Source organism: Erpetoichthys calabaricus, chromosome 12 (genome assembly GCF_900747795.2).
Source record: "Erpetoichthys calabaricus chromosome 12, fErpCal1.3, whole genome shotgun sequence".
Classification (NCBI taxonomy): Eukaryota; Metazoa; Chordata; class Cladistia; order Polypteriformes; family Polypteridae; genus Erpetoichthys; species Erpetoichthys calabaricus.
Window position 1 is genome coordinate 13,497,504 of NC_041405.2, and position 15,424 is coordinate 13,512,927.

The window sequence follows — 15,424 nt, forward strand, 5'->3', positions numbered from 1 at the left end:
CACTGTAAGCCATACACTCCACAGAGCAGGGCTTTATGGAAGAGTAGCCCGAGATAATGCTTAATCTATCACCTCCAGGCCAGACAGGACCACAGCGGTCCTTATATTGTCACTATCTGCCAGCCCCCACAGAACCGGACAGTGCAGGTCTATGGTATCACAACTCTCATGCTGCCCTTCAGGCCTCTATAATGAAGTTTGCCAGATGGGGTGCTGCCACCCAGTGTACAGGAGGACACTCTGCACATAGTAGGCAGTAACCCACTGTGCTGTCCTTCATGGTTGGCATCAGTGACTGAACTGAATACTGGAACAGAAAAGAGAGATTGCTGTTCCCTCCCTGACTTTCCGTTACCACCGTCTCCTGGTCAGGTAAGGGAGTGTGGTCCATACTGGGTGGGATGCCGGCTTATCTCCCACAACTCATAAACTCATTACTGTTAAAGATTTTGTAGTCTGCACAGGTCTGTTGTGCTCTATCAGCCCGCACATGTGTTTTCTTCACATACACGTTCAACAGCCTTGGATAGAAGTAATAATAATAAATTCTTTTCATTTATATAGTTCTTTTCTCACTACTCAAAGCACTTTACATTGTGAGTTGAGAGCCACTTCAGCCACCACTAATGTGCAGCACTGAACTGGATGATGTGACAGCAGCCATTTTGTGCCAATACACACACCATACATTAGCTATTGGATGGTGAAGGGGTGAGAAACAGAGAGCGATGGCCAGTTAGAAACAGGGGATGATTAGGGGGCCGAGGTGGACAGTTTAGCCAGGACAGAGAGATACACCGTACTCTTTACGAAGGATGCCCGGGGACCGTTAATGACCACAGAGAGAGTCAGGACCTCAGTTTTATGTCACCATTTTTACAGCACAGTGTCCTCGTCACTGCACTGGGATCCACATTCAGTACAGGGGGTAAGCGCCCCCTGCTGGCCTCACCAACACCTCTTCCACAGCTACCCAAGACGGTCTCCCCATCCAAGTCCTGGTGGGGCCTGAACATGCTTAGCTTCAGGTGGACGACCACTTCTGAAGTGCAGGTGCTCACAAAATACATTTCAAGATGTTCAAATGTTCAGTCGATGGCATTACTCCTCCTCCTGGCTGAAATAATTTGTCTAAGTATTTCAGAAATCACTAAATTTATGAGGAGTTAACCGTACACTGCTAAACTCAGTAACCTAATCTTGACAGCAGTAGAGTAACACATTAAAAGTAATGTGTGTTGGGCAGGCCAATTACTTTTTAGAGTAATGAGTAACCAAATGCATATCTTATTGAAGTAAAAATATCTGCATTATTATTATTCCAGCCGCACACGTACCGTTACAGCAGTTCTTCACGGGGCTCAGCCTCACCGCCGAGCAGATAAGAGTTTGCTGTGTGTATTCCAGTAACCAAAACCTATAATACAAGCATCGATTTGACTAAACATATTTATAAAACACAAGAAACTAATCCAAGGCAGCCATGTTTGTTGTTGAATTCATGGTGGCCGATGATGACGTTTAATTCTTTTTTGAGTTGTTTCACGATATTGGAGTGTTTTAGCAAAGGAGAACTCCAGAAGATTACTTGCACATGTGAACGCAGATTATTAAAGAAACAAGGTTTTTGCTGTAACCCGGATTATTCACTTTATTCCCACTATGTGTGTGCATGTAAACGCACGGGTACTTCTCTACTCAGATTCAAGTCACTCGGTGCCAGGGGCAGCACGGCATCCCAATAACACTACTTAACCTCCTCCGTGTTTCATGTCCAACCCAATGTAGCCATCATTTTGTCTTGTGTGTCTTCTGAAAAAGCTCTCATTCAGTCTCGCCTTCTCCCAGAAAGACTTGTGACTCAAACATTCACATTAACCAGCTCCAGATGGGCTTTTTCTGGGGTCTGTCTTTCAGAAATGGGGTTTTCTACCATGGAGTTCACACTCATTCAGACAGCAACAGAAGGCGCGACTTTAAACCAGGGCTCCCCAACTCCGATCCTGGTGGGCCACAGTGGCTGCAGGTTTTCATTCTAACCATCTTCTTCATTAGTGAGCCGTTTTTACTGCTGATTAACTTGTTTTGCCTTCATTTTAACTGACGTGACTCAGACTCCTTAGTTGTTTCTTTTTCCTAAATGAGCAGCCAAACAATAATGAGACACAAAACAAGCCACCACATGACCTGCTAACCTGAAAATAAAGAAAGGTGAAGGTTCTCGGTCATGTTGGTCTGCTCAGGTCACCAAAACATCTTGATGGTGGTCTTAGAAAAAACAGAAAATTGAGTCTGCTGTGACAGAATGAGAGCAGAAACAAGTCACGATATTCAAGAACGGCTTTAATTAACATCAACAATTGGCTTCTCATTAAGAAACTGGTTGGAGTGAAATTGGCTGAAGTTTGAAGCCCCAATGTTGCAGGTCACCTGTTGGCTCGTTTCACATCTCATTTCTGTTTGGCTGCCATTTAATGAAGAAACAAATCAATTCAGAGGACTGAATCCTTAAAAACAGGGCAATTAAAAGGAAGGGTAAAGGAGTTAATTAGCAGTGAAAACTGCTCACTGATTAGAAAAGGGTTAGAATGAAAACTTGCGGCCCACCAGGACCAGAGTTGGGCACCCCTGTTGTTCCTTAATCATTGAAGGTCATCCTGAATCTGTCTTGATGTTTTCCTGAATTCTTTCTCCACCATTCTGACCATCATACCATTCAATCTGGGATCGGTATTCCTCTTGTGGCCAGGGAGATGGTGGATACTATTTGCTTTGGTCAGTTTCAACTTATTCCACAGAACATTGTGACTATTTTTTAAATAGTCTAAGGGTATCAATAACTTTTGGCCTCCAAGGAAGAACTCCAGAAGATATTAATGCAAACTTACAACACAAGGATGACTGTAGATTTCATTCCAAAAAGCCCCTAAATAACCACATTTGCAAAACGAACTCGGACATTATCATCAATCTATCGTAGACTCTGAAGGTTCATATACTGACCTGGTGAATCTCACCGTTTGTGATATGGATATGATTCATTATCTGTGACATTGTGATGTTTAGGCTAGTGAACGTCAGATTCCACTTCAGACATGTCCATTCAATTATGAAAACCATCTAATTTATTTTGTTAGCCCGCTCACTCTGCTCAGATTTGTGTGGCATTGCATGCAGACTAACATGGTAGAGCATTACAAACAAAGAAATGGAGCAAATACCTGATTAAGATCAGCTTGCGGAGCATTCACATCTGGTATCCAGTTGTCCTCCTTCATTGCCTTGTTATTCAGTAAGAAATCTGCCCGTGGCTGCTGCTGAGGTCGAGCGCTGAAGGCAAACATGTTCATTCTAGCATAGGATGGGGTGCGCAGAACCTCTGGAGCTTCGTCTGGGTCGACACTAGAAAGCGGGGTGGCTCCCTCTTTCCAGAAGAGACTGGAGCCCATGATGAAGGATTTGATGTTTGGGTAGGAAGCAGAGATACCCTGGACAAAAGACATGTAATGCAGGGTCTTGTAGTAGTGCAGGAACGAAATGACGCAGAGCCCAACCGTGCACAACAGGAACACTCTGTGACGTCGCATTTTCATCCTACGGAAAGAAAAGAAAGGGAGAGGTGACAAGCTGATTGGCGCCTATAAAAATGGAGTCAGGGTACACAGCCCAAGGTGGTGAAGCATACGATCCAAACTGTATATATTTTATCATCCTACTACTACTACTACTACTACTAAATATAAGCCAAAAAAAACCAAAAAAGTTTGAGAATGTAGGAGAGAAAGAGAGAAAGTTGAAAGGTTTAACTCCAAGCTGTAAAAGCGACCACGACAATCCACAGACTAAAGACAGTGCCACTGCCATGGCCAGGCCTAGCTATCCAGGCACTTCAGTAGAGATTTCCCAACAAGGTGCTTTTAAAATATGAATGTCTGAAAATGAAGAGGATGTAAGAGTTGATCTGTGACAAGGATGCCAATTCTGTGTTTTGCTTTGCCTGCCTGCAAGGAGTGGGGAGAAATTTCAGGATTTAGGGTTAGGTGTTAGGCTTAGGGTTAGTATGGCTGACATGGGTTTTCATTTAAACTTTATTTTGTTTGTTTTTTTAAAAGGTTAAAACCAGACAAAAAATTCAAGGAAAAACAACACACAACATGCAGAAAGAAGATAAGGCTGTTGGACTGGTTTATACACCTATTAATAGATCAGACATTGCCAAATACGCTACAAATGTAACAAGTGAGTTACACACAGTTGAGAGAATGTTAATAACAAGGCATGTCAGTCATCTTTTTCACAGGACATATTTAACAGTCATTCAGGTAAATTCTATCCATACTGTTACCAAGCGATGCGATTCAGGGTCATAAAAGTGACAGCCATCTCATTTCTGAGGGATTCCAGTGGCCTCAGGGGTTTTTGTTCCAACCACTTTCACAATCATGGAGTCATTTTACCACAGATTGATCTCATTGTTTAGTTAGCTGGTCTTTGTCTGTGAAGATTCTCAGTCATCCAGGTGAAAATTATCTGGTAGTTGAGTCATGGCAACTGGACTTTGTTAGGTAGAAACGTTTCACTGTTCATCCAAGCGGCTTCTTCAGTCTGAGGAATGTTCAGAATGTACCAACAAATGTATCCTCGAGGTGAGTTTCTGAATAGGCTCATTGAGTAAAACAAAGCAAGGGGAAGGTGTGGGTAGATGGAACAGTCATACCTTTAAAAAGCCCCTCTTACCCCCATAGAGTGGGGTCGTTAAGAGTGGTCCACCTGGTGGAGGTGTGAATTGGGCCTGATTTTCCTGGGGATGGATGAAAGGCCAGCATGATAAACTGAAGACAGGTTATGCCGAAGGCCTCCACCTCTTGAGTGAGGGGTTGTTGATTTGCACATGCAAAGCTTCCCTCACCCCTCTCTCAAACCAACTGTCTTCTCTTTCCAACATCTGGACATTAATATCCTCAAATGAGTGTCCTTTGTCCTTCAAATGGAGGTACACAGCTGATTCCACCTCTGAGGTTTTACTCCTTCTGTGCTGGGCTATCAACCTGTGTAGCGGCAGTTTGGTCTCTCCAATATACAGTTCAGGGCACTCTTTACTGCATTGAACGGCATATACTACATTGCTGTTCTTCTGTTTTGGTATCCGGTCTTTGGGGTGGACAAGTCTCTCTCTCAGTGTGTTAGTGGGTTTGAAGTGGATAGGTATGTGGTGTTTTCCAAAAAATCCTTTTTAGCTTTTCGGACACACCAGCCACGTATGGAATAACCAGGTTCCTCCATTGGCCCTGGGACTCCGACTGTTCCGTTGTCCTTTTTCTGGAACAGGATCCTGCCTTGGGATATCCACAGGTCTTAAGGGCGGTCTTCAGATCTCATGTTTCTACCTAACAAGAATGAAGTCCAGTTGCCATGACCCAACTACCAGATAGCTGGTCTTTCGTTTATTTGCAATTTTAAAGACAGATTTTAAATTTAGTATAGTCGGCAGGATAAGATAGAGAGACAGATTTTAATTTTAGTATAGTCGGCAGGATAAGATAGTCAGATTTTAATCTTAGTATAGTCGGCAGGATAAGATAGACAGGTTTTAATTTTAGTATAGTTGGCAGCATAGATAGATAGATAGAAGGTGGCGCAGTGGGTAGCACTGCTGCCTCACAGGAGACATGGGTTCGCTTCCTCCCTGCATGGAGTTTGCATGTTCTCCCTGTGTCTGCATGGGTTTGCTCCAGTTTCCTCCCACACTCCAAAGACATGCAGGTTAGGTGCATTGGTGATTCTAAATTGTCCCTAGTGTGTGTGCCCTGTGGTAGGCTGGCGCCCTGCCTGGGGGGTTTGTTTCCTGCCTTGCACCCTGTGTTGGCTCGGATTGGCTGTAGTTAAGATATAGCGGGTTGGAAGATATATAGATACATAAAACAAACTATCTATCTATCTATCTATTTGTCTACAGGGGGAAATATGAATTTTAACCTGAAGCTTTTCAGATAGATTGACATAAATTTTAGCATAGTTGGCAGGATAAGAGATAGACTGACAGACTTTATAGACAGAATGACTTCAGTTTTAGTATAGTTGGCAGGATAAGAAATTTGTTTTTTTTAAAGAAGCACTTTAAATAAATAGATACATAAATATGCAAGATATATACACACACACACACCACAATTTCTGAAAAGAAAGAAATTTTAAATAGAAAGTTTCTGACTTGGCAGGCCCAGTCCCAGTGGGGAGCTACACAGGTGTATTGCTGTTGGCATAAAGAAGCCCCAATCGTGTTCCTGGACACACTTCTGCTGAAGGATTCATTGGCTGAAAGTCCTCAGTGTTAGTGTGTCAGAGGGAGGATGTGACACATTGTTCATAATGGCACTCAGTTTTGTTTAATTTTCTTTCATTTGAAAGTTTCATTGAATTTTTTTAATATGACAAAGCAGTTTTCTGAGATTTACATATTCATAAGAAATTTGGAAATATTTTTCTCAAATTTTTTTTTTTTTTAATCAACTCCCCCCCTCGTTTCCTATGAGTACACTCCCCCCCGACCTTCTCCATTTTGAGAGAAAGCTACTCCCTAATCAAACTAGTCCTAAGCTTGGGTTCTGCTGCTGCTGTGCCAGGGAGGCCAGAGTTGCCCTGAGCGAATTCCTCAGTAGACACAATAGTGTTGCTCCCAAAGGGTTATATACATTTTAAACAGTTATTTCAGAGAGATAGAAAAATAAATAAAAATAGATGCCTGTAGTGCTGTCATCCGCCTTCTCTACAAGGACGCTGCCACACTTTTAACCGAACGCTGAATGTAGAATGTGAAATTGCCGCTCCAAGGGCTTCGCATACCAACAGATGATTAGTCCACCTGCTCCTCCTTAGCATATCTATTTCCTGGGGCAGTGTTTGAAAACACGCAAGTTAATATTGGCGCTAGTCTGTCATTTCCAAATCTGCACAGGAAATTGACTGCGTGTGATATGCTAGGGCTATTTGGTACCAACAAATTAAAATACTAACGTCACAAAAATAAAGTGGCATAAAGCAGAGTTATACCCAGCCAGTCTTACTAGCTGCTAGAGACAACGTCAACGATAAGTCCACTCCAAGTGCTTCTGTAAGCGACTGGGGCCTGTGTGGTGCGTGTATATACGAGTGAGTCTCATTTACAAAGGGCTGATTCTGTGTGTAAACCGAGGCATGAAATAAAAACCTGCAAAATACAAGTACAGTCGGTCAGTCGTGTCCGAGAAGACGGTTGGAGATTTTGATTGGGTCTTTGATTTATTACCATACAATATTTACACTCACTGGGCAAATTATTAGGACCACTTGTTCACCTGCCGATCCATGCAATCATCTAAAATCAGCCAATCATGTGGCAGCAGCACACTACATAAAATCATCCAGATGCAAGTCAGAAGCTTCAGTTAATCTTCACATCAAACACCAGAATAGAGAAGAAAAATGTAATCTCCGTGATTTTGACTGTGGCATGAATGTTGGTGCCAGACGGGCTTGCTTTGAGTATTTCTGGAACTACTAATCTCTCTAAGTGAGCAGAAAAGCATCTCCGAATGCATAACAGGTCTAATCCTGAGGCTGATGGACTACAACAGCAGAATTTCTTGTCGGGTTCCAGTCCAGTTAGCTAAAAACAGGATGCCAAGGTTGCTGTGGGCACAGGCCCACCAATCCTGGACAGCTGATGACTGGAAAAAACATTGCCTGCTCTGATAAACCTCAATTTCTGGGTAGTGTCAGAGTTTGGCATCCACAGCCTAAATCCATTCACCCAACCTGCCTTGTATCAACACTCCTGGCAGGTGGTGGTGTAATGATGTGCAGAATGCCTTCTTGGCACTCTTCCGGCCAGTTAATACCAAGAAATCATCACGTGAATGCCATGACCTATTCAGAGTATTGATGCCGACTACTCAGATCCCTTCATGATCACAACTTTCCCATCTTATAATAAGTACAGTGCATCCATCCAGCAGGATAATCTACCATGTCGCACAGCACAATGTCATCTCGGACTGGTCTAACAAGCACGTCAACAAGTTCATTGTTTTTCGGCAGCCTTCCCAATCACCAGATCTAAATCCAGCAGAACAACTTTCGGCATGTGGTAGAACAGGATGCATACGGCATGAAAGTGCAAGCGGACAATTCTGCTGAAATTGTGTGACACAATCATGTCATCATGGACCAGAATCTCAAAAGGAATGTGTCCGTCATCTTGTGAAATCCATGCCACAAAGAACTTTCCGCCATTTGGAGAAGCAACAAGATGCCCTATATATCGTTTATTGAGACTCTTGGTGGAATGAAGAGAACACTCCAGAAAAGAACAGGCCATTCAACCCAACAAAGCTCACCAGTCCTATCTACTTATTTCTTCCAAAAAAAACATCGTCGAGTTCTGAAAGTCCCTAAAGTCCTACTGTCTAACACACTACATGTTAGCTTATTCCAAGTGTCTATTGTTCTTTGTGTAAAGAAAATCTCCTAATGTTTGTGCGAAATTTACCCTTCACAAGTTTCCAGCTGTGTCCCCATGTTCTTGATGAACTCATTTTAAAGTCACCGTCTCGATCCACTGGACTAATTCCCTTCATAATTTTAAACACTTCAATTAGGTCTCCTCTTACTCTCCTTTTGCTTAAACTGTAAAGGCTCAGCTCTTTTAATCTTTCTTCATAATTCATCCCCTGTAGCCCTGGAATCAGCCTAGTTGCTCTTCTCTGGACCTTTTCTTGTGCTGTTATGTCCTTTTTGTAGCCTGAAGACCAAAACTGCACACAGGACTCCAGATGAGGCCTCACCAGTGTGTTATAAAGCTTGAGCAGAACCTCCTGTGACTTGAACTCCACACATCAAGGTGCTATATAACCTGACATTCTGTGAGCCTTCTTAATGGCTTCTGAACACTGTCTGGAAGTCGATAGCTTAGAGTCCACTACGACTCCTAAATCCTTCTCATAAGGTGGACTCTCGATTTTCTAACCGCCCATTGTGTATTCAAACCTAACGTATAAGGAACACACCTGAGAATGTGAATATAGAAGAGGAAATATACTTCTGATGGATATTAATGCTGATAAATCAAAAGGGGGAAAAAAACATTGGATCTAAAATGGTGAAATATATATATATGCAGGGTTATAATTCCTTTATTGAATTGAAATAAAGAGATGCAACGGACTGAAAGTGGTGTGCTCTCATTGCTGCTCCACTTTACCTATTCCACAGATAGAAGACTTCTGGGCTAAAGACCCAGATTACATCACCACTGTGGGCCGGTGGAGTTCAGTTCCGGACCTGATTAACGTAGCTCATCCTCTGGTGGAGGAGAAGTTTGCATACCACTTCAGAATTTGCTACTTTCTCATTTTTGTTGCTGTGGCCGATAACATTAGGTATAATAATAAAATTACTTCTCCACTTAAAGGAAGGATGTTTGGTTGGGGGGCTTGAGTAGACAGGTTTGTTTGAAGGATTTAAGATGAAAAACCACACTAACCAGTTCCTCAATAAAATTAATTTATGTACTCATCATCTGAAGTGGCTTGTGGTTGCACAGGGCTGTAGGACTCCAAAGCCTATCTAGACATCTATGAAGGCCCCCAAATGTGCACAGGATCACCTCAAGGTGCACTCTTACAAACAAAGCCAGAGTTCGGATAGGAGATGAAATCAGAGTAGCCCTCATGGATATCAGAAGAATGTGCCAACTGTACATTGACAATGGCAGGACCTGAAAATCACTCCTTGGTGTAAAGCAGTGAACACACACGGGCCCTCAACAAAACTTCTATCTCTCTACTTCTCTTGTTTCATAAACCCTTTGCAATGGACACTTGATTGTACAACTATGTGGATGTGTTGTTTAATGTTTGATTTATGAACACAATGTGCCTATAGGAACGGCATGAGGGAAACAGATGACATTCACCCTGAAAATCTGATGAAAACAAACAGGTCACGGTTTGTAACAAAGGAAGCATTCGTACAATATTAAACTTTTAAACGCAACCTTGAAAAAGATCAAAGGATTCTGAAAACGGAAGTACGGTGGGTTAACAACGAGTTTCCACTTATAAATCAGTCACCCAAGACATGCAGCAAGCCTAGTCAGAATATTCTCCCGCACCGTACAGTACTGAACTTCTCAGGTTGAGAACGGAGACGACTGGTCCGAGGCATAAGACGATCTCAGCGGTCACGTATGAAACGGCAAGATACTGTATCTCCTGGACTAACTTCAAAACCCATCAGCTAGGCGCTTTCACAAATGGAACACTCGCCGTTAGTTCCCAGAGTCAGAATAGACATCGGTATATGCAAGACAATAAAGAGACTAAACCCAACTCAACGTTGAGGATCAGAGTTCACAAACAGACCCCCTGTAATAAAAGCAGCAAACACGATAAAGAGACTAAACCCAACTCAATGGCAAGGATCATAGGTCATAAACACACACCTGTAATAAAACAACAATCAGCCTGTAACCGGACACCACTGTTTGCTGCCCTGAAAGAGCCTCAATTCAGTGGAGCAAATCGGCTGATACAGTCAGTCCCACTAGCGCACTCTCAGGCAATCAGTGCTGCATTGTATCTATTTTATTGTATATACTGTGTATATAAAATAAAATAGACAAGATGGCTCGGACACAAGTGTAAAAGCACAAAAGAGCGTTTATATATGGGAAACCCTTTTCTGTAAGTAAGTGTTTCCCACAGCACAAAGCACAATACATCCAGCATATAGCAAACACACAGCAATGCTTTGTCTTCTCTTGTCTTCTCTCTCACACTCTGTCACTACTGCTACTCCTCCACCCAGGTGTCGTCCTCCTTCCTCCCGACTCTGGTTTGTTTAGTTGTGGCAGGCAGCCTCTTTTTATCCAATCTCTGGGAGTGCTTCTTGTGGTTTGAAGCTATGGCTCTGAAACACTTCTGGGTGAGGTTGGAGCCCTACAGAGTAGGGACTTCTAAATCCCGCAGCTCCCCCTGGTAGACACCACAGGACCCAACAGGGCTGCCCTCTGGGACTGCAATACCTAGCATGCCTTGTGGGCTCTCATGTGGGGATTCCAGCCTGGGCTGGATGCCATCTAGCATCTTTGGGGAGACAGAGCCCTGTGTAAGCGGTCTCCCCCTGTCCTTCCAGCTTGAGGGCTTCCCAGCCGGGCTGTCCCATTGTGATGGGTGTCGCCCAGGAACCTTACCTGGCTGGGATGCCCACAGTGTGGAAGGATAAGGGGAGACAACTTGCATACAGTTTTGTCTCCCCCAGGGCGCTAGATGGCAGCCTCCCTGGGTTACGGCATCACCACAGATTCCCACAGGGCGTCATGGGACTTGGAGTTTTTTGGCACAGCCCTGTTGTGTTTTGTGGGTGCTGCCAGGGGGTGCTATAGGAACTGGTGATCCCTACTTCATCAGGCTTCCATCTCACTGGAAAATGCTTCCAGACCACAGTTATGGGACACCAGAAGTACTCCTGGGTGCTGCGTAAAAGATGCTGACTGCCTCAGCTCCAAGAGCCAGAGTCAGAGTAAGGAAGAAGGAGGACAATGCTGGTATGGAGGAGCAGAGGCAGAGGGAAGAGGACAAAGAGTTACAGCGTGTTGTATTGCTAGGTACTATACCACAGTATTCTAGTTGTGGTGTGGCAAACACTTGTTATAAAAGAGTTTCCCCACAATAAAAGCAGATACGTATGTTATGTGAGCGTTAAGTGTGAGTAGCAGCAGCCCCAGCACCAGATGAAAACAGTTGAGGGGGCTTCTGAAATACTAGTGGGGACATGATGTGATATACAATATAATGTAATTAATACTATATATTCCCAAAACCTTACTGGGGGTTGCCTTGGCAGTACATGATATATTATGGGTGGTTTAGCCAGGCGAAATGACTGCCTGGAGCCAGGAATCTTATATATAAATGTCTACGCATGTGTCTGTCTGTCTGTCTGTCCAGGAAGTGCGAGGCTACAGCATCACTAACAGCTAAGCTCAAAGAAAGAGACTGTCGTCAAACTGAAACCGCCGAGGAAAGAGAACCTCGCTTACCGCTAATACACAACTAATGCGATTGATTGATTGATTGATTGAAGTGCTAGAATCCATGGTTTTTAGGAGCCCGGGCTTTTTACAGCATGGGCTTACACAGCTAATTTCTCAATTATAATAAAAGAATCTCGGGAGACAAGACTTTTTAGCCTGGGATGAGATGTGACCATTTCAGAGAGATATTTTCACGTCCTACGAGACGGAGACTTTGTGCCAAGAGATTTAACCACGCCCGGGGCTAGAAATAAAAGAGAATTCAAAAATGTTGGCATGATACACATGCAGAGCAGGTTAGAGATAATGAAAGCACTAAAATTTGAAAGTTAAAAAATTATAGCAAAGATTGATAGTAAAGATTTTAAAGAAAAACCTGAGATGAGAGATAATTTCAAGCCCCACGAGAGAAGTCTTTATGCAAAGTTATTTGGAAAAGTCCTGCCCACATCTAAAACATGTACAACCACGCACACGGTTCAATCATTTCTCATTTGTGTGAATTCTATTGTCAGACACAGTTCGTATATAGAGAGAAAAACGATATTCACTCACGGGCAGTTATACGTTGCGTTGTCACGATATAACTCCAAACACGGCATCAAAATACAATGCAATAATGATGAAAAGGTAATTCCAAATATCGTTTTCACTGAAATGTTCCAGTAAAAAAGTGTAAATTAAAAAAGTATTTGGGTGTGAATTTCAAAGCCAAAAAGAACGAAAAATGTATAACGCAACCAATTTCTCTAACGCAACAGGAAACATAAATGGAGAATAGGTTAGAGATTATGAAAATACTAAAATTCAAAAGCCTTGAAAAACTGATAGTAAAGATTGCAATAGATAATTATTACTCGGTGAAATTACAGAACAGCGAAAAGAGATCGAATATATGGACATAGCTGATATGACAGAAGTATGTAGATATTGTTCGGATTTAAATTTTAAGTCAGAGACTTGTAGATCGTCTAATTGCCATCATGGAAAAGTAGTGTTTCTTCCCAATGAAGAGGCCTATCCACGAGAAATAAAAGATTTGTTGTTTGGTGAAAGAGAAAATTTCAAGCCCCGAGAGATTTGGAAAAGTCCTGCCCACATCTAAAACGTGTACAACCACGCACACGGTTCAATCATTTCTCATTTGTGTGAATGCTACTGTCAGGCACAATTTGTGTAGAGAGAAAGAAACGATATTCACTCCCGGGCACTAATACGTTACGTCATCACGATGTAATTCCAAACACGGAATCAAAGTTCAATGCGATATTGACGAAAAGGTAAAAGCGAAAAGAGATTGAATATATGGACATAAGTGATATGACAGAAGTATGTAGATATTGTTCGGATTTAAACTTTAAGTCGGAGACTTTTAGATCATCTAATTCGTGTTGCCATCAGGGAAAAGTAGTGTTTCTTCCCAATGAAGAGGCCTATCCACAAGAATTAAAAGATTTGTTGTTTGGTGAAAGTGAAATCCACAAACACTACAGGCAAAATATCCAAGTCTACAATAAACTCTTCGGGATCGCATCATTCAATGATCAAAATGTAGATTTACACAATAATGGATTAAACTTTATGAGAATCTGTGCTCCCGCAACAATTAAAGCTACGACAAGTTTAATTTCGAAGAAACCACAGTTCGGTCAGGTGTATGTTTATGATCACGGAGAAGCGATGCAACATAGAATCAAAAGAGTATGTAACAATTCCCATGAAAATCTCTTTAAAATGTATATCTGGTTAACCAAACCCGGGGGTGAAGTTGCTATTGCATAGCGTAGGCAAGGGGGTTGGTGAGTGAAGCGAGCAGGGGGCAAAGCTCCCACTACACTAGGGGGTGTATTATAATAATGATAATACAACCCTCATTCATGGAGCGATCAACCGGACGTCTCAGGCTTTGAGCTCAGCTTGTTGTTCAGCGGAGGACTCGTCCAAGAATGTGGGCCATGCCAAGGAGTTTGATATTCTGGATCTCTTTTTGCACTGATTTGTCCAGCTGCTCTTCTAACCCGGTCTTAATCGTTCCTAGTTCACTTAGGACTACTGGAGCAACTCTTGTCCTTGTGTTCCACATGCCCCTGACTTCGATCTCATGGTTTTTAAAACCTGACAATCTTTTCTGCCCCCTTGCTCATCAGGATGTTGTTGTCAAATGGGATCGTCACATCGATGAAGACACATGACTTGCTCTTCTTGTCGTGGAACGCGATGTATGGCCTTGTTGGCAGTAATGGTACGGTCTGTGGGAACGGTCCTGTCCACCATGATGACTCAGTCTCTGATGTTAACAAGCACATCTGGGAGGTGGCACAAAATAGATAGTAGGTGAGCAAGGCAACTCGAAATGACCAAATCTGAAAAACACTGCTTTATAGGATCGAGATTGAGAAATGAAGCACCGAGCAATAGAGACTGAGACACACGAGGATACAGAGGAAAGGTGCAGTAGGGATCCTATGAGTCGCCTTCAACGATTGGAAGTATTCACAAGAGTATTGAATGATGTTTTCACAGTGGGTTATGGGGTCTCACCCACCACTGGTGATTGTCAAAATAGCAGACAGTAGGTGATCAAGGCACCTCAAAATGACAAGAGTCTGAGAAATGGGCTTTACGGCATCGAAACTGAGAGACAGGGCACCAGGCAAGAGAGTTCGAGACGAATCAAGATATCGAGGAAAAGTGTGGAAGGAACACTAAGAGTCATCTTCAAAGATGGGAATGATGCTTGCATAGTGGGTTACATGAGCGTGTCTGTGATTGGTGGTGGTCAAAAAGAAGACAGTAGGCGAGCAAGGTGACTCGGTATGACAAAGTCTGAGAAAACAAGCTTAACAGGATCGAGATCGAGAGACAGAGGACCGGGCAAGAGAGTTTGAGACGAATGAGGACATCGAGAAAAGGTGTGGAAGGGACGCCAAGAGTTGTCTTCAAAGATGGGAAGCATTCACAAGAGTATTGAATGATGTTTTCACAGTGGGTTATGAGGTCTTCGTCTATCACTGGTGATTGTCAAAATAGCAAAGCAAGGTGACTCGGTATGACAAAGTCTGAGAAACAAGCTTAACAGGATCGAGATCGAGATATCGAGAAAAGGTGTGGAAGGGACGTTAAGAGTCGTCTTCAAAGATGGGAATGATGTTTGCATAGTGGGTTACATGAGCCTGTCTGTGTCTGGTGGTGGTCAAAAAGAAGACAGTGGGTGAGCAAGGTGACTCGGTATGACAAAGTCTGAGAAACAAGCTTAACAGGATCGAGATCGAGAGACAGAGGACCGGGCAAGAGAGTTTGAGACGAATGAGGACATCGAGATAAGGTGTGGAAGGGACACCAAGAGTTGTC

General features: G+C 42.9%; 1 protein-coding gene across 4 annotated transcripts in view; it reads right to left on the minus strand.

Annotated features, from left to right (window-relative positions):
• Positions 1 to 15,424, minus strand: part of mgat3b (beta-1,4-mannosyl-glycoprotein 4-beta-N-acetylglucosaminyltransferase b) — a 141,234-nt gene that overhangs the window by 24,360 nt on the left and 101,450 nt on the right. For all 4 annotated transcript variants that reach the window (XM_028815117.2, XM_028815115.2, XM_028815118.2 and 1 more), the window contains exon 2: positions 3,222 to 3,594. In XM_028815117.2, coding sequence (XP_028670950.1) covers positions 3,222 to 3,593 — 372 coding nt within the window. In that variant the 5' untranslated portion in view covers position 3,594. The remainder of the gene's footprint in view (positions 1 to 3,221; positions 3,595 to 15,424) is intronic.